A 20253-nucleotide genomic window follows, 5' to 3' on the forward strand; every position below is an offset into this window, starting at 1 on the left:
AATCAACAGGGAAACTGAGGTACACACAGTGTTCAGGCACAACAGTAAGACTCTCATACAGTATAACAAGGGGGACCCACTTTGTCACAGGGAGTTTTGCTGTAACCGTTTACATTTTCTTTTGGCTGGGGTAGGTGCCTGCACCTCAGGAAGGTCTGGCACTGGCATGGGTTTCTGTGGAGATTTTGGTTTTGGCTGTAAAGTGGCTTGGGGTCTGGTGGGCGTACCAGAGTCAGGATCAGTTATGCCACTTGTTCATTACTGCTTCTAGCTCAGTTGACTTGCTGGAATTTCAGGTTGCAAAGACTTTTGGTCTGTCCTGAGATTGCCTCCTTACCGGCCTTCACAGCAACTTCTATAGTTCCCTGGGCTTCTTGTAAAAAGCGGCACAATTGCGGATGGGTCTGTGACAAGTCTGGCTGACTTATTCTCTGGCGAACCGTTTGTAACTGATTTTCTTGCTCTCGTGACAGCTACTAATTGCTGTTCTTTCCATTTCTTGTTTCAGTCTTTCAATATTTAATCCCTCATCAGACTTTTCACCAAGACTGCCTGTGACTTTCTCTTTCCTTGCCTCACTGCTGACTGTTTTTTTCAGATTCCCCTTCCCCCTGGCCCCGAATTTTCTGTGTCTCTGTTTTGATTCTTCCTCTGTTCCTAACTCCCCAGATTGTTCAATCTCTTCTGCTCTTCCTGTCTGATTTTAGCTCTCAATCTGTAAATGGGGGTGAGATTCTACCTTTGCTTATTGTGGGTCTCACCAGACCATAACTACTGGAATATCTGGAATTCTATTCACAACATATACAGGTGGCAACTCCATCTTTATACAGGCATCCTCCTTATTTTTTGGGGGTGTTGGCCCATTCTCACCTTCAATATTTATGACCTGACGGTACGTATCCTCCAGAATGTCACAGGTTTGTTCGAATGCCTGCGTTCTGTGAGCTAGGTCCACGATTCTCACTTCCTGCCCAACTGAATACTCTGGCCCCATTGCTTTCTCTCTCCACATGATAATTTCGTAACCAGCCTTTTGTAACTGTTTAATGTAAGTCAGGTCTCTTGTAAGACTATCCCTCTGACAAAGGAGTAGGAATTTACTTCCCTTGTTTGACTAAGCTGCTCTTTTACTGTTTTACTGGTCTCTTGCTCTTTGGATAAGGCTTGCCTCTCCTCTTCCAGTTGCTCTACTTTTCTCTTAAATCTTCTTCCCCGGATATTACATGCCACATATACAATCCATGGCTCATCAGGTAAGGTGAGCTATTACCAGCAGGAGAGCAGGGGAAACCTTTTGTAGTGATAATCAAGGTGCGCCATTTCCAGCAGTTGACCAGAACGTGTGAGGGGGAGTGGGGGAATAAACATAGGGAAATAGTTTTACTTTGTCAGTTTTACTATTTCCCCATGTTATCTTCACTAACTCCTGGTTCTACCGTACGGAGCCCTGTTAAGGTTCCTTGCTAAGCAACTGTGGGGAGATGCAGTTGATGACAGTGCTATAAAATCATCAGGACATCTGAACCAGGATCTCCATATCCAAGTGTCCCATGAGCTGTTTACGTGCTGCCCAAGATTTATTTAGTTATAACATAATCCTTATTATGCGCACCCCGTTTATTTTTTTTCTTTCATTTATTTTTTTTTCTCAAGTTACAATGAAAATGAAATTATCGTCTCTCCATCATGGCTCCACAGCAAGCATCTCTCTGCCTGGTTTCATCATTTTCTTCATTAATTTACCGATTCACAACTTGGAGTCAGGTAGACAATACCACTCATGCATTGTCCTCCCCGTTGTTACTTATGTTATTTATTTGCTTGTTCCATTGCTTAGCTGTTAAGGCCCATATAGGGACAAAATTATATGGTTACATTACAAGTATCAGAAAAAGAACATCACTTTAGCCTACTTAATTCTACCACTTGATCAAAGCCGAGAAGGCTTCATGTGCCAGATGCCATCCCATTTCCCTTTATGGTTTTCTGATGATCACCGAAATCACCAGTCTTTTCCCGAAGGATGCCTGGAACATTCCCTAATTTTTTTTATTTTTTTTTAATTCATCAGCTGCAGCAAAGTTTTATTACCAAAATTAAAGCCAAAGCGCACAATTCAAAAAACCAAGAAACAAATAGTTTATGCTGCTGCTTCATGCCCATACAACATCATCGCACAACCTTAAGACACTAACAGGGTTCTAAAAAAACAAAAAAAACCAACTTGATAAGTTCATGGAGGGTAGGTCCATCAATGGCTATTAGCCAGGATGGTCTCCGTACCCTCTGTTGCCAGAGGCCGGGAATGGGCGACGGGATGGATCACTGGATGATCACCTGTTCTGTTGATTCTCTCTGGGGCATCTGGCATTGGCCACTGTCAGAAGACAGGACACTGGGCTAGATGGACCATTGGTCCGACCCAGTACGGCCATTCTTATGTTAAGTCTGCTCCCTTGCCCCTGCACCCGGGATGCCAGTATATGAAATTGTGTGGTAGCTCTGTAATGGTACGTGGGGAAGAATTTGGGGTTGAGTTATTCTGAACACACCAAGTAGCAATGCTTGTCAAAGAAGACTAAGGTGCACCGATTGAAAAGTTCCTCTTGTTTTCTCTCTGGTATAAGAAAATGTGAAACTTTGCTAGAGAAGGATTAGATGCTGTGATGTGTCTGTAGCCACCTGCTGAGGGCAGAGAAAATTATATATGTTCAGATTGGATGAGTAATCATTCTCGGGCATTAATTTATAGACAAAAGCAATGGCAAATCTTCAGTTTTTCACCCCTTGGATGACTTAAAAATATGTACATTTCTGCTAGAAAGAATGACCATCTTCTCTTTAACCTGTGCTGCATATTTTCCCTGCAAGTACAGCAACTGCAAAGACAGAATCAAAATCACTCCAGCACAGAACAACTGGAATTACAGCGATGAGAGTACCTAGGTCCCCCGACGGAACAATGAAATTCCATCAGAAGGAAATATTTGCTAAACCAGTCTCTCAGAGCCTCTCTTTGCCCATTTGGAAAATGAGGATAGTAATACTTACCTAGCTGACCATTCATTCATGCTCCTCTGGAGTACAAATACCATAGCCTAGGGGCGAAATATAAGTAGATGGACACCCGCCTTCTCCACGTCAACTGGTGCTATCTCATAAGTGCGGCTACCAACTAAGTGGAGGAATGTCCGCAGCGCGTTCACCACCAGTTCCCGAGGGCCAGCTGAGTTTGCTGAGTCTGCTCGGTGCTGTCAAGTGCCTGCAAACCACACTTGGCTCACATTGCAGAGTCAAAACCAAACTCGTAGCATTTTACCATTTTGGTTTCAATGCTTTGGGTGGATCCTCCCTTCTATTTTTTTCTCTGTCTCTGCAGAAAAGGCATTTTACAACTGGGTTAGATTTTAAGGACAGGTCATTTGTGGGGGAGATGAAACTAGCCTCTTGAGAAAATGAGCACAAATTAGCAGCAGGTCTTAAAGAGCCATGGCCATTTCCAAGTTGACTATGTACAGTAGAAGCTCAGAGATGCGAACACCTGGGGAACGGAGATTGTTTGTAACTCTGAAATGTTCGTAACTCTGAACAAAACGTTATGGTTCTTTCAAAAGTTTACAGCTGAACATTGACTTAACACAGCTTTGAAACTTTACTATGCAGAAGAAAAATGCTGCTTTTAACCATCTTAATTTAAATGAAACAAGCACAGAAGCAGTTTCCGTACCTTGTCAGATCTTTTTGTAAATTTTCCCTTTACTTTTATAGTAGTTTACATTTAACACAGCACTGTACTATATTTGCTGCCTTTTTTTTTCTCTTTTTTTTTCGTCTCTGCTGCCTGATTGCATACTTCTGGTTCCAAATGAGGTGTGTGTGGTTGACCGATCAGTTCCTAACTCTGGTGTTTCTAACTCTGAGGTTCTACTGTATGTAGATTTCAGAAAGGATTGAAAATTCAGCTTGAATCAGGAACCAGGTGGCTTCATAATAAAGAGGCCAGCTCTGATCAAATGTAACCATTTATATTTTTTTTAATCAATCACCTTAAGAACATAAGAACGGCCATAATGGGTCAAACCAAAGGTCCATCTAGCCCAGTATCCTGTATTCCAACAGCGGCCAATGCCAAATGCCCCAGAGAGAATGAACAGAACAGGTAGTCAACAAGTGATCCATCCCGTTGCCCATTCTCAGCTTCTGGCAAACAGAGGCTACGGACACCATCCCTGCTCATCCTGGCTAATAGCCATTGATGGATCTATCCTCCATGAACTTATCTAGTTCCGTTCTGAACTCTGTTGTAGTCTTGGCCTTCACAACAGCCTCTGGCAAAGAGTTCCAGAGGCTGACTGTGCGTTGCGTGAAGAAATCCTTCCTTTTGTTTGTTTTAAACCTGCTGTCTATTAACTTAATTGGATGACCCCTAGATCTTGTGTTATGAGAGTAAATAACACTTCCTTATTTACTTTCTCCACACTAGTCATGATTTTATAGATTCAATCATATCCCCTCTTAATTGTCCCTTTTCCAAGCTGAAAAGTCTTATTAATCTCTCCTCATATGGAAGCTGTTCCAGGCCCATAATCATTTTTTGTTGCCTTTTTCTGTACCTTTTCCAATTTCAATATATCTTTTTTTGAGATGGGGCGACCACATCTGCACACAGTATTCAAGATGTGGGGCGTACCATGGATTTATATAGAGGCAATATGATATGCTCAATTTGTTAAAGTTCATTTTCCTTGTGTCATGATACGTTTCACAGCCGAGTTCACAGTCATCGGACCGGATCAACCAGTCACTGCTATTGTGGGTGAGGACATTGTGTTACCCTGTCACTTGTCACCCCCAATGAGTGCTGAGGACATGGAGGTGAGATGGTTCCGGTCCCATTACTCTTTACTTGTGCATCGCTATCGTAATGGAAAGGATCAGATTGAATATCAGATGCCAGAATATACAGGAAGGACAGAGTTTCTGAAAGACGGCATCAGAAATGGAAGTGTCGCCTTGAGGTTACATAATATCAGACCCACAGATGAGGGACAATACACGTGCTATTTTGAGTCAACTTCCTTTTATAAAGATGCCCATTTGGAACTAAAGCTGGCAGGTCAGTAACTTGTGCTTGTATTTCCCATAGCAATAGAATTTGATTTGTTCTTTTTTCTCATTTGCAGCTCAGCACCCAATAAGCTGGAAGCTTTTGGCATGTGTGATTCTAAATTTAAGGTGTTTTTTCTACTCTTTTTGGCTCACCTAAGAGAGGAAGAGGTACATTCTCCTGGGTGGCTCAGAGAGAAAAAGGTTGAGAACCCCTGGCATAGGTTGCTTTCATGAGGCAGGAAGAAAATGACTCTGAACTAAACTATAGGAACCAGTTTACCCATGAGAAGCAGCAGAGATGATGCATGGTCCCTGTTGACCACTGAGAGATCTACTGAAATCTGCAGGACACCTTCCTGAATACGTCATTAAAAGATATTCAGCCGCAGATACCAACACGTTTTCCATCACCGGTCTCACGCTCAGCTGCTACAGATCTCGGGAAATTGTGAAATTGTGATGTTGACTGTAGATGTCTCCTCAGCAATTTACCCTCTAAAATCAATTTGAAAATGGGCACTGATGGATAAGATTGTGAATATCCTCAGACTCCCGTTATGAAGAGAGGTCTAACTTGTTTGTGGAAGAGGGACTGGCATCAGAGATGGGGGGGTGGGGCATGCTGGGTCACATCCCTGCACACCCCCCCCCCCCCCCCATTTGCTGCTTGGCTTGTAGTGAGCATGCTTACACAGACTGAGCATGCTCAGTAACACTGCTGAAGCCTGCTGCCCTCACTCTGCCCTCCCACTATTGGCAGGCATGGGTCGTCTCTGCCTGGCACCCTATTCTTTCAAAAGAGTGGCCATCAATAAGTGGTCTAATGGCTCCCATTAGTTTGGCACCATCCAAGAGCAAGTGTCTGTACACTGCTCTCTCAGCACCTCCTGAGCATCTGTCAGCAACAATGGATGACACGAAGGGTCTGTCTGCGTTGCGGCCAGAGGCGTGAGTAGTAGCTCATGTAGATATACCCATGCTAACCGTCCTATACCTAGCGCGCTAAAACTAGAAGTGAGAATGCCAGGGCCCGGGCTTCAGAGCAGCTTTCCCCACCCCGGGAACATACCCCCTGGAGCAGCTGGCAGTGAAGCCCATGTTGTGGCATCCTGGCTTTTACTTTTAGTGAGCCAGCTAGAGCACAATTAGTGCTGATCCATCTGCCTGAGCTGCCATGCACACCCAGAACTTCAGTGTAGAGATGGCTGCGGCCGTCTTCTCCTGTTCTAACACTGTCCCCTTAAGCCAGACAGGTGTCTTTTTATGACTAACTTGACTGATGCACTTTATGCCATGGGGCACATAGGGCCTTCACTGCTGCGTTGCATCTTTGTTGGTTTCTTGCTCCAATCTTAGCTTCTTCCCAAGTCATTTTGATGGCTTTCGATTCTGCTTCTGTTGTGCATTGCCATGCATTTGTTGTGCTGAAGGTTTAAATACTTACTCCTTATGCTGAATATTGATATAAGTTATAATATTAAACAGACAAGTTGGACCAGGTAATATCTCTCACTGGACCAACTCCTGTTGGGGAGAAAGCCAAGCTTCCTAGTTTACAAAAAGTTCTTCTTCAGGTCTGGGAAACTAACTCAGCGCGTTCCATCTTGTATTTACCTGTGACACTCAGGGTTAGTTTCCCAGACTTGAAGAAGAGCTCTGTGTAAGCTCAAAAACTTGTCTCTCACCACAATGGAAGTTGGTGCAATAAAAGCTATTACCTCGCCCGCCTTGTCTCTCTAATATCCTGCGACCGACATGGCTACAACACCATGGCACAATATAAAATTAAAACAATTTTATTCCACTCTCCTCCAGCTCTAGGCACTGGTCCTCTCATCTCTGTTGAGGGTTATCAGGATGGAGGGATCCGAGTGGTGTGCCGATCGGCCGGGTGGTACCCAGAGCCTGAGGTTTTCTGGAGAGATCTCACTGGACGACATTTACCGTTGCTGTCTGAAACAAAACTCCAAGGGGATAATGGCCTGTTTGAAACAGAAACTTCTGTAATCATAACAGAAACCTCAAACCAGAACATCTCCTGTTCCATTAGGAGCACAATCCTCAAACAAGAAAAGGAATCAACAATTTATATAGCAGGTGAGTTACTGTCCAAGCCACAATGTGACCATCAACACGCACGCACCTGTAATTGGCTAACAATGTTAAAATATGTCTCTACCAATGACAACTACCTTAGTAACAGCCACTAAGCATTAACATGGATGCAAATGAATAGTTTTTGAATGGTACATAAATAATCAAATAGAGGATGTTGTGAAGGCTAAGACTATAACACAGTTCAAAAAATAAACAGATAAGTTCATGGAGGACAGGTCCATCAATGCAGGGATGGTGTCCCTAGACTATGTTTCCCAGAAGATGGGAATGGGTGACAAGGGTTGGATCATTTGATGATCACCTGTTCTGTTCATTCCTTCTGGGGCACCTGGCATTGGCCAGTGTCAGAAGACAGGACACTGGGCTAGATGGACCTTTGGACTGACCAGTGTGGCTATTCTTATTGTGCCTCACTCCTTCCCAAGCTATTGTCTCCCCACAGCTGAACAGTAGCAGATTTCATGGCCTCACAGGTTTGCTGCGCGTTCCGGGAGAGATCACCAAGGCAGAGTCTGGGTATATTCTTAGTGCAACATGTTTTATTTCTGCTACATACATCAGTCCTTGAAGTGAGATGGTCACAAACGGTATGCAGGTGAAACCCTCTGTCAGAAGTTTCAGCTGCCTTGTTCCCCGGGAACAGCTCTGCTCCAATAATTCACTCTCCTTAACCGTGCGTTCGGGTGACTCCAGCTATAGCAGATAGCTCAGCTCCCTTCTGTGCTTCATACCAAACAAAGTTCTAATCAGGTTTGATCAATGCAAACAACCTACACAGAATGTGTGGTGTGGATTCACTAAGAGTGGGTATGTGTCTGGAAGGTGGGGGCCACTGACACACAGTGATTATGGCAGGTAGAGCAGCATTTCTAGTCTGTACAAGGAGCAGTAGGTGAGGCAGACTGGCTTTTTGCTTCCTGGCAAAATGGAGGCGTCGCAGAGCGAACACTCACCGCCACGGCGCCTCCTGCTGGTTACCTCGGGAGTTCACTGGATTCCAGCTCTCGGAGCACCCTCTGCTGGCCGGTGTCTCTCCTGCCACAGGCCCCAGGTCCCTCCCAGACCCCAGTGCCCCTTACCTTGGGGTGCTGCCCCACAGCAGTCCCCACACTCTGGGTCTCCCCTCGCAGGGGAATCCCTTCCCCCTATTCCCACCTTGCCTCAGTGGCTACTTCCAGTCATCATCTAGCCCCTTTCTCTGGGGCAAACTGCAGTCTGTAGTGGCCACTCATCATCAGCAAGGGGACTGGACCAGCTGCCACGGCCTATCCTGGGCTGCTCCTCTGCAATCCCAGTACCTCCTTGGGCCTTTACTAAGGCCTCAGCCTGGGGAGTTGCCAGGCTGAAGCTCCCCAGCTCCTCTTGCCTTGCCTTGCCTTGCCTTGCCCTGCCCTGCCCTGCTCCAGGTGCCCTGTACTCCCAGGCAGCCAGGTCCTTCCCACTCCAAGACTAGAGTGAGACTCCTCCAGCTCCTGGCCCCCCAGCCCTCTTATCAGGGCCATCTGGGTGCTGATTGAGCTGGCCACACCTGTGATCAGCTACTCCCTCAGCTGCTCTCACTCCTTATCGCAGCCGCAGCCCTCTCCAGGGCTTCTTTTAACGCCTGTTCTGCTGGGGTGGGGCAGCCGCTCCACTACAGGAGGATGTGGAGTGGTGTGGTTTCCCATCTCCACGTACAGAATAAAACCAGTTTAACTGGTCAGAATAAATGTTCATTGCCAATTTAAACCTTCTAAGGGAATTGAATCATTTTTTGTGAACTGTCCTGATTTCTAGGAATGTATTTGTTATTCTTAACTATTTGCTGGATAGTTTGGGTGAAACTGACTGGCAGCCCTCAATCCACAAGCATGGCCCCATGATGATGTTACTGTCTATTTGCCACACCTGTTTTCCAGCATCTAAAGTTACATTTTAAAAAGCACTACTCAAACATTTATGATTCTGAATTAAACCTTCAAAATGCAATTTCAGTGGAATCAATGCATTGATGCCTGCCTATGTCTGAAGAGATCCTGAACCAATAGCTCCGAGAGGTGTGAACTGCCCCTGTTTATTTCAGGGGGACAGCCCTGCTGAAGTCTAATAAGCATATTTTGATGAGCTGATTTCTCTAGAACAGGGATCCTTTCCAGCGTACCTTCAAACGGACAAATAAAACTAAGGAACTCTCTCCACTGGAATCTGTTTCAAGTAATGTTAAGGTTGTAAAGTTCTTTATCTGCCGATGAAAAGCGCTATATTAGAGCAAGGTTATTTATTATTATCCCTCAGTATTACATCATGGGGATTTTTTTAAACAAAGATCCTTCACATCATAGAAAATCTTTAAGCAGAGAAAGGGGAAAGCTTTAATTTATCCCATGAGTGTCCAGTAAATCATGACCATGAACCAACTCTGCAGGTTTGGTCATCAGGAGTTTTGTTAAACCCTCCACAGAATTCCTGTCATTTAGGTGCTCAAATGCCCTAATTCTCCTTTCACTTTCCTTGGAATTCTCCCAGCACCTAAGAGTGTTCTCATCCGGAGGTCGACAACAATCATGATATAGTGAACTGCTAATGTATTCTTGAGCTGCACATTCATATCCTTAGGCATTCCTCCAAGTGTTCCAATAATCACTGGGATTGATTTTGTTCTAGTTTTCCATATTCATTCATGGCAAATTATGAAGAACTCTGTGTTCTCTTACTTCTTTTTTTTTTATAGTTCTGTTGGCTGGTGTGTCTTCTTTGTCGTCTTTTCTACAACAGCTATCTCAAACCTGTTTGCCTGCACGGTTTGGTCTGTGACAATTGCCAGATTCCATTAAATCTTAGCCTCTTCATTTTCTAGAACGTTTTTAATTTGATGATCAGAACACTGCATGGTTCATTTGAATATATATTTGCCACAGAGGCTCCAATGCAGATGCTTGGCAACCTCATTGTGTCTATTCATATATTCTTTCCCAGCCAGGATCCTGCAGGCCCTCAACACGTGCTCCACCATCTTTTTATTTTCAGAACACATTCTGCATCTTGGGGAGCAGTTCTGTTTAGTCAGTTATGTTTCAAATGTAATTAGGCCTTAAGAACTACTCTTGGGCACCCATAATGCGGCTATCTCTCTTTTGAGGATAACCATCTATAAGCCATTAATTTGTTAATCTTCTTTCACTAATGGGTCTGATCTCTCTCCAGGCATTGCTTTCTGTGTACATATTTTGGGTCTTTCTCTGGTGATTTGCTTTCTCCTTTCTCTTATGCTTTCTTGGACTGGGATACGCGTTCAGCCATCACCTGTTGTTGTGACCAGGTGGCCTTTTACTCTAGCTGACTCCTTATATATTTTGATGTTGTATTCTTCATTGTCCGTTACTCCACCCATACAGAGACTTTTCCTCCATCACATCATTGGATGTAAATCCTCTCCATATCTTGATTAACATTCATTAATCTATGTATTACTAGGAGTTTTTTTCCTTGTTTCCCAATTTTTTCTTCTCTGATTGATTCCAGTTTATCACTCCAGCCGTGTGCCATACTTACGGTATCACCCATACATTGATGGCTCAGACCAACTTCTTCGTTGTCTTTGGAATAGTTTTTATTTGTGTATAATATTTTTTCCTCATGTCTTCTGTGATTTCCTTATGTTGTACCTCTGACAGTTCCCTGACCCTGAGATACTTGTAGGGGCCAGGGTGAGCGAGATCCTGGGTAGTGCCTTTGACTTGTACGCCATCAAACTGAACCAGTTTCCCCCTCTTTACAGATGCCGATGCACATTTAGCTGATCCAAACCATAGCTTTATGTCTTCACTAAACTGTTCTACGCATCTCATCAGTCTCTGTATCTCCCTTTGTGGCTGTCCGTACGCTTTCAGATCATCCCTGTATAGCAGAGAGTTGACTGGTGGTGGCTCTTTCCTGATATGACAACTGCAATTTGTCTCCTGGGGCGTCCTTGTGAGTTGCAGCACTGCTACCACAAACAGCTGTGATGTTACGGAATCCTCTTGAAAGATCTGGACCTCATCAATGAGATTCCCTTCCAGGCAGAGTCGAGGGTCCCAGTTAACCGTTCATTGTTGCAGAAAGAATATGATTGTGGGAGGAACCTTGCACATTTTCAGTATCTCAGTGATCCACTAATGTCGCATTCTCTCATATGCTATTTGGTAGACTACTGTAGCCCATAAGGGCTTGTCTGCCTTCATTATATTCCGCCCTAACAAAAGGAACCTACAGGCCTGGATCCTGGAAGTCAGTAGCTTAAGCAAGTTAGCATAAATACAGTCAAATATAGTAAGCCTGAGATCTTTGGCATAGCTAAATGGCCAGTTACTGTTAGATTCTGGGGAAGCAGGAATAGCTCCCTCAATAGCAGGAGTTGAAATCTAACAGGAAACAGCAACCACAGGAACAAGGAAGTGATCACTGCAAACTCACCTGAGTAAGAAGTGATGGATATGATAATGAGATAACTGGAAATATGTATGAATATGCTGACCTACAGGATAAGTGCACCGCAATATTATGAGGGTGAGGAAGTCACATTTGGGCATGGAAGGCTGAGCATTAGAATGAATAATCATGATGGTGCTCCAGCCCTATAATAGGGCAAACCACCATGTGGAGGGGGTTAGCTTTCCATCATTGGACCCTTCAGCTCTATGGTTCTCTACCATCAATCTTGGGCATTGAGGAACCTGGATCATCGGACTCACTTGGCATACTAAAGGCGGGGCTGGTCCTTTGTCTCTTACCACCAGGTCCTCAGGGAAGGGTTTGGGTAGGCAAATCTAAGAGCTCATGCAAAGAATGATACCGCAGTTATCCCCAATGCCGTGTTATTCATAATTGTTTATATGGCTTGGAGCTTTTCTGGCTTTCTTATTGATTTTAATAAAGATCTCTCAGGCTTTGCTTTGCCCACAGTGTGTGAGTCCTCGCCCTACACCTCGAGGATCCCTACAAGATATTGAATTTGTTAGTTTGAGTTCACTGTAGCCAGATTCTAGGGCAAGAACCCTCTTGCCCTTAGTCTATTAATCAGATCAACTGGCAACCAATACAAGTATAATTAACAATTAAAAAGATCAAGCAACACTAACCATACCTCTCTAGCTTTTTCTTCTTTCTGTTTTGCATCCTTTGACCCTTCTGTTCAGCGTCAGGTGGTTTTGCATCCCTTTCATGTTTGCTGTGCAGTCTTCTTGCTCGGGATGCAGCATTCCACTGCGAATTAGCACAACACAAATCTTCTTTGCCGGAAGTGCCATTATAGAAGTTTCCACGCAGTTGGTAAACACGTGATCGGCCTGTAACTCTGAGGATCTCTGCTGCTTTCTTTCTTTCACCATCCACCTTGGGCATCTGTTCTTCAAACATTTGTTAATTTTTTTCCAGTAGGCAGTCAGAGAGAGTGGTTAGTCATTTCACCCACAATCCATGCACCCTATTTAATCTTCATGCTTTCTAATTTTTCATTCCTCTCAGTGTTTCATCTATTTCTTTCTTTGATATTTCTGTGTATTCCTCAATCGTGGTTTTTTTCTCACATTTTCCCACTGTTTATGTTCCATTGTTATAATTCTCTCATGCTGTTAGTAGTAGTAGTAGTAATTTGAATATGGTACCTTTTAAGAACTCTAAAGTTTGGGGGGTGGGGGGAATCAGAAGCCAAGAAATTCATAGTTAAGATTAAATTACAAAAAACCCACATCTTCGGAAAACTGGAAATTTGCAGGTAAGATAGTGAAATCTTTTTAAATCTATTTTTTTTTTTTTATAAAGGTAGTATAGACTCAAACCATGGATCTGTGTCTGGATTCTTAACTTTAGCAAAGTTTTCTGTGTGGGTAATTTTTATCGTGTGGGTTGTTTGTCAAAAACTGTTCACTTCAACTATAATTTATTATTATATGTGATATCACAGCATTGAACAATATCTCAGCAGTGAATCAAGCCAAGCCCACTTATTCACTGATACCGTATATCTCTGTTAAAATGATCTTGGTTAGAACCATTTTTAAGTCCGTTTCTGATCCCTTTCATAGTGTAAGCAGGGCCATCTCTGGTTCCTCGTCTCACCCAAATTCTGCTGTAAATGTATATATTTGTAATAAAAACCACTTCACCTTTGTCCTTGCTTCCAAAGTAATGCCAGTTCAATTTTTTTTTTCCAGAACTTTTTTTCCCGAAGAAATCTCCCTGGATCGCCATTCTGTGCACCATCCTGGTTATTCAGGGTTTTTTTATTGGCCTCTTAATTTATCTCTTGACAACAAAAGGTAATACATCAAATAAGGAAGTAAACTATAAAGAGACGTTCTCTTAATAAACAGTTTTTAAGTTTATATAGTGATGGTGATGACTCCATAGTTAAGGTGGTTACTATATTTTCAAATTATTTCAAAGTCTGTTTTTGTTCCCCCCTCAAAAATCCCAAAACAGTGATATCAGCACAAAAAAATTATAGCCCTAGGGCTGTGGGTGATTTTTGTTCTGCAAAATTGGAAGTGATTTGAACAAAGGGTTCCCAATTTACAGCATCCTTAACATGGGAATGTTCATCCAAGCTCCATTTTTTTTCTTTTACCATTTCTTAAGAACAAAACAAAGGAGAAACGTAAAATTTAGTGTATTGGACTTCGCAGCTGAGATCTAGAGTGCAGAACCAAAATACAGTTGTATAAAATGGAAATATTCAACACAGATAAGGCCCAAATTGTCACATGTCACCACTGATTTGAATTGCCTCCGTTTTTTGTGTAATGAATCCAAGGGTATGTCTTGACTTCAGAATTAGCCCTGGCTTTCACTCAGATGTTGCTCCTAGCCCCATCTTCCATTCACACACATAATCCTCTGGCCTGAGTTTAGTGGTCCCTTCCACTCAGGCTAGCTCACTCAACTGGGGCTGTGCTTTCACTCAGGCTGGTATTACAGTGAGGGCTCAGGCTAAATCACTAGAATTCTCATGGTCCTCCAGTTCCTTCCCGTAATTCCCCCTGGTGCCCAGAAGGACAGACAAGTTCTCCCAAAAATCCCTGGAAAAGAATCGTAGAATGGCTCAGCTTAGCAGAGCCCAAAGAACCCTGGGATATGTCCCCAGAAGTCCTCGTATTGCACAAGGGTGAGTGCGACAGTAGTGAAGACACAGTAACTTTCTGAGTATGTGTTTGCAGAGCGGCCACAGACCTGGCCTAGGCTAACCTAGATGCTCAGACCCAAGTGCCAGTCATTCAAGTTAACTCTGCAATGAAGACACACCCTGAGACTCCTGGAGCCTGGTTTTAAGATCTGAGGAATCCCAGTTCCAGCTGAAGTCAAAGGTTACTGTAGATGTTGAGCTCTTCTGAAAATCAGGCACAGGGTGTGTCATGCTGGGCATGTTAAAACTCAGAAACCCAATCAATGACCATTTTCACTGTGCACCGGTTTTGTGGGTCCTGGAGCCAAGAGATCTGGGACCCCATTCTGGAACTGCCCCACCTTTTGCACATGCCTATTTGCATTTGGAGCAGAGTCACTTTATCTTGCTTGTAGTGGACACACAGACACCTTGTTTGGCCACTCTGCCAGTGTACCCCAGGGCAGTCCCTCGGGGAGGTTTGAAGAGCCGTGGGTAAATTTTGACCTTAAAGGGCCTAGTCTTTTTACTGTGGATCCCCGGGGAAAAGAAATGTAATAATAATACTGTATGTATTTCTGCTTATTTTTTAGAGAAGAGGGCTGCAGAACATAGTAAGTGTTATTCCCTCTCCTTTCACAATATTGTGCACACAGCTGTGTCCTTGTTTGGGGGGGTGTTGCTTGTTTTGTGGGTTTTTGTTTTTAATTAAATTTTTAAAAGGTGTTGCAGGCTGGGTTAATATTAAATATGTGGAATTTCACATTGAAAGGAAACTTTTAAAAAAAAGTTATGTGACTAAAACCATGAACGTTGAATAGAAATGAGCCATCAGCCTTAATCTTGGTACTGACAATCTAATAGAATAAAGGCATGAGATTTAACATATACAATGAAGGGAAAATCTAAGGGCCTGATTCAGGAAAGTTTTATGCTCGTATTTAAGTGTCTCCCTATTTAGGGCAGCCCTTAAGCACATGCTTAACTTTAGGCATGTGTTTTTGTCCCATTGAAGGCAATTGGGACGTAAGCACGTGTCAAAATTTTGCATGTGCCTAAACCTTTACTTTCTAGTAAGGACATGAGGCACTGAAGATGGAAAGTTTATATTCTAGAAATCAAAGATACAATAAATCCTTAACGCATATTATCAAAATATTAATATTAGTAAATTTATTTGCTGTCGTTATTTCAAATCTTTGGAAATAATGATAATGGGTTCAGACCTCCTCCAGCTGGGTTGGATACAAAACCAGGGTCTTTCCCTTCTCTCTTGTGAGATTTGGATTGGGTCCATATGATACAATTGAGGATTTGCCATGGACATCAGTGAGCGAAGCATTAGACCTTCAATAAAAGGGGTTATTTGTTTCTGGTTTTTGTTTGTTTTAAAGATACACTAAAGTTATCTCCAGTTTAAGTATGATGATATAGAAATAAATATTAGTAACTGGAAATTTCTGTAAACTCGCTATTCAATGTGTAGCCTTTGAAAGAGAACTGCTCATGTACTGTGTACGGATTTCTGACATTATTTCATGGTAATTTTTTACTAGAGCTTATAACGAGAGATATTTGGAAGATGTGCTGGAGATTTTGCTCTTTGAAAATTAGTTTCCCCCAAAAAAGTCAAAATATTTTAAAAAAATAATAATGGAACCAAAAAGTTTTAAAGAATGAAAATTGTCATTTCAAATGGACATTTCAGCACAAAGTATGGTTTTGTTTGTTTAAATGGAAAAATGATCTGAAAACTGATATTTTAATTTGAAATGAAACAAAAATTGTCTCATTTCTAAATGTTGATTTACATTTTTTTTTTTTGACATTTCCCCACAGAAAAAGAGAGGGTTTTTTCCCATGGGAATCATCATTTTTTCTCCAAAAATTACCATTTCAATTAAATATTTTTTGCAGGAAAAGTTTTCAAACACATTTTTGACCAGATTTACTTATAACCGTTTCTCCCTTTCCACTCCTCACATTTCATTCTGTATAATATTGCTGCCTGCTAATTCAGTGTTCGTTCAGAGGAGTTCTCATTTCTTATTCTTGATTGCAGGGTGGAGAGACTGCCTTACAGAAGCAGGTAATAAATGTTCATATTTTATCAAAGCCCAAATCCCATCCCCCGAAGGGTTGCTAACATTCTGTTTGCTTTTTTGACTGCTGCTGCACACTGAGCAGATGTTTCAGAGCAGGGTTGACCATTTTGGTTGGACGTATTTCTGGAGATTTCATCACACTACCTCATCTTTAATTAAAGATGAAACTTTAATTCCTGGAGACTCCAGGAAACTCCTGGAGGGTTAGCAACCCTATGTCATAGAACTATCCACAATGACTCCAAGGTCTCTTTCTTGAGTAGCAACAGCTAATTTAGACCCCAACATTTAGTTGGGATTACATTTTCCAGTGTGCAGTCCTTTGCGTCTATCAACATTTAATTTCATCAGCCATTTTGTTGTAGGCAGTTTCCTTGCTCAGAAATTCCTTGGTCTGCCACACCAGCAAGCTGTGTGCCCAGGGAGTTCTGGCCCAGATACACAAACCCAGCCAAGACACCTAATTCCCAGTTTTAGGCATTACTGTGATCCACAAAACCCCTGCCTGGCTGCCACCTGAACGGAGGTGTCTGAATTCGGGGACTTTCACTGCAAAAATGTAGGCACCAAGGGCCTAAGTTTCTGCCTCTGGGCAGGCACAGCGCTGCCTCCCTCTAGGCACCCAGGTGCCTTTCTCCCACCTACACGCCCATGTGAGCCAGGAGCCAGGGAAGACAGCCTATCTTGTCTGTGGGGCCCAATCTGGTAGGGGGGCTCAGAGGCCACCGAGCTCTGTGTAGCTAATGCTTAGGGTACTCACCCACAGCGGCTCAGGCTCCATGGGGAGCTCTTATCACAGCCCAGCTCTGGTTGCATGGGGGTGGGACTTTGGGGGAAGAGGAGGAGCAGGGGCTGGAGGCCATGTAGGTGGGTGGGTCCACAGGAGGGAGAGGAGGAGCAGGGAGTGGGGGCCACGGAGCGGGGTAGGGCCATAGGTGGGAGAGGAGGAGCAGGCAGTGGGGGCCACGGAGTGGGGTAGGGCCACAGGGGGAGGAGGAGGAGCAGGGACTGGGGGCTATGGAGAGGGACGGAGCCACAGGGTGAAGAGGAGGAGCAGGGGGCAGGTCCATGGAAAGGGGTGGGGCCAGACAGGGGAGAGGAGGAGCAAGGGTGGGGCCACAGAAAGAGGCGGGGCCTGATGTTCCCTCTACTGAGGTTCTGGGACTGTTGGCTAGAGCACCCACCTGAGAGATGGGAGATCCCTGTTTTAATCCCTTCTCTTGGGCAGGCAGAGTTAGGCATCTCCTCCAGCCCAGGTGAGCACCCTAGTCGCTGGACTAAAGGTTAGAAGGGAATGTGCATTTTTCCTCACCCCCACTGTTTTGTGTAGAACTAGCCAGCCTCTGAGCACATCTACCAGCTCAGGCCCTGCAGGCAGGACAGGCATTCAGCAGCTTGCAGCCCCCAGGTTCATGGATCTCAAGCAGAGATAGGCACCTCCGTGCTGTCCAGACTTGGGCATTATCTCCATGAGCAGGGTGGGGCTTAGCACACACCCCTCCCACCAGTTAGTTTAGGCAGCGCCCTGTCTAGCATGCCGGCTTTTGTGAATCCCCTCCTTAAAGTGCATCTACCCTGCACAGTATTCTTGTGGCAGCGCATAGAGTGCATACGCTACACGCCCCCCTAGCACGGGTATAAATAGCAGTTGTAGACGCTGAGGCACAGCTTAGGCAAGTAAAGACACCCATACCCTGTGGGTATGTACCCTACATGGCTCTGTACATGCCCAAGCAACACCTTCCCCAGAATGGGCTGCTGCCTCCCCACTGGCAGAGCCTTTCACCTCTGTAGGGAGCTGCTGGAGCCCTTCCCCGCCACAAGGGAAGACGCAAGCCGTGGGGAAAGGCTCTGGTGAGGGGAGACGGTGAGAAAAGTCTCCGACAGCTCTCCACTGCCAGGGCCTTTCCCCATTGCCCCCACCCTGCCCGAGCCTTTCACTGAGACGTGTAGCTACACCTCACAGTGTCGATACAGCCTGCTTTTCACTGCAGCGTGTGGCTACACGGACCCTGCACAATGCTGCCCGTGGTGTGCAAACTAGATGTAGCTTTAGGGGCCTCTCTCTCTCCCCATTCATATAGGAAGCCTAGGCGCCTCACTCAGGATTTGGGGTTCCCATGGTTTTCACAGTGATTTTCTAGGTGCCTAAAAGTTAGGTGTTGTAATGCTGAGTGTCCCTTGATGGAATGGGGAGCTCTGGTCTCTCTGCTTCATCTGCAACAAAGGAAACCCCTCAGACCTTGATTGCTCCTCCCATGGCTTGTAACAGAGTGAGCTCAGCACACCCACTGGCTTTAAGGAGGTTTTTGATTTTTATTTATTTTTTTTTAATTCAAGACCATACACTCACACTCTTATACTGTTCTTTCCCCTGCTCTTACCTGAGGGGATCCAGCAATGATCCCTGATCTCAGCTTGAGAGAAAGCAGAAGCATTAACAGTGGCAGATTTCTCCTGGTTGGAAAATGGAAGGGAAAAAAAAGTTTTGCAAAAAAATCTTTTTAAAATGCTTTCCTTTTGAAATGTTTTAATATTTTTCTGTTTTAGGATTTTGAGGAATTTTTTTTTTCATGTTTTTTATTTGAAAATGGTCAGAATTGATTTTTTTTTTTATTATTTATCCAAAACCTGTGTTTTGGCAAATGAAAAGTTGGGATAACATTTGTGATCATTTTAAAATATTAATTAAAATCTGTTCATCATCAAGCCGTCCTTCCTCCCCCCAGATATACAATCAAGAGAAAGGAGATAAATTGATTCACTCTCCAGCTGGGGCAGCTTCTATCACTGACATGATCAAACCCTCCCCCAGGGCTCAGTTCTGTCTCTAACACTCTGATTCTCTTACTCTCTCCAGAGAGGGTGACCCTGGATCCATGCACAGCAAATCCCAACCTCATCTTGTCGAAGGATGGGAAAACAGTCAGACTGGAAAGCGCAGATGAGAAGCTGCTCGCCAATCATGAGGGATTTAGTTATTCTCCCTGTGTGCTGGCCTCTGAGGGATTCACCTCTGGGACACATTATTGGGGGGTGGAAGTTGGGAGCAAAGGAGGCTGGGCTGTGGGGGTGGCCAGAGAGTCTGTGAGGAGGAAGGAAGGAGTAGTGATCCTTAATCCTGAGGAGGGGGTCTGGGCTGTAGAGCGACAGTGGTGGGGTAAGTTCTGGGCTCTCACTAACCCTATGACACACCTGTCCCTAAGTAGGAAACCTGAGAAGATTCGGGTTTCTCTGGACTATGAAGGGGGGCAGGTGGAATTTTTCGATGCTGATAATGTGAAACCGTTCTACACTTTCCACTCGGCCTCTTTCGCTGATGAGAAAATCTTCCCTTTCTTCCGGGTTGGGGGTGCAGGAGCCCACCTCAGACTGTGTCCGTGAAAAAGGGTACATTATTCCACTTGGACTCACTCAGATGTGTTCTCATCAACTTAGGATATCTTTCATTCAGTTTATAAAGATCACTTACAGCTCCTCTTTAGCTTCGTACTAATTCCCTGTAAATAAAGAAATTTTGAAATAATGGATGTATTTTCTGTTCTTCTCTTGTCTACTTTATTTATTTCAGCTGCAATTTTGTGGGGGAAGGGTCTGCTTCCCCGTTAGGGTCACAGATGCCCTCTTGACAGTCTGATAAGAGCCTGAGGCCTAGTCTACACTACAGAGTAAGGTTGATGCAAGGTATCTGACGTTGACCTAACCAGGGAACTAAAATACCTGCCCCGCCACAGCAATTTAATAACTCCACTCCCATGAGAGGTGTAGAGTGAAAGTCGATGTAGTTAGGTCGACACA

At 44.1% G+C, this 20253-nt stretch overlaps 1 protein-coding gene across 7 annotated transcripts in view; it reads left to right on the forward strand.

Annotated features, from left to right (window-relative positions):
• LOC102936537 (butyrophilin subfamily 1 member A1) overlaps window positions 1–19981 on the forward strand; it is a 35957-nt gene extending 15976 nt beyond the window's left edge. For all 7 annotated transcript variants that reach the window (XM_043528811.1, XM_043528807.1, XM_037914734.2 and 4 more), the window contains 7 exons: window positions 1657–1767; window positions 4772–5119; window positions 6928–7209; window positions 13404–13508; window positions 14944–14964; window positions 16413–16439; window positions 19316–19981. In XM_043528811.1, coding sequence (XP_043384746.1) covers window positions 1662–1767; window positions 4772–5119; window positions 6928–7209; window positions 13404–13508; window positions 14944–14964; window positions 16413–16439; window positions 19316–19839 — 1413 coding nt within the window. In that variant the 5' untranslated portion in view covers window positions 1657–1661 and the 3' untranslated portion in view covers window positions 19840–19981. The remainder of the gene's footprint in view (window positions 1–1656; window positions 1768–4771; window positions 5120–6927; window positions 7210–13403; window positions 13509–14943; window positions 14965–16412; window positions 16440–19315) is intronic.
• Window positions 19982–20253: the final 272 nt, after the last annotated feature.

Source organism: Chelonia mydas, chromosome 14, assembly GCF_015237465.2.
Source record: "Chelonia mydas isolate rCheMyd1 chromosome 14, rCheMyd1.pri.v2, whole genome shotgun sequence".
Taxonomy (NCBI): Eukaryota; Metazoa; Chordata; order Testudines; family Cheloniidae; genus Chelonia; species Chelonia mydas.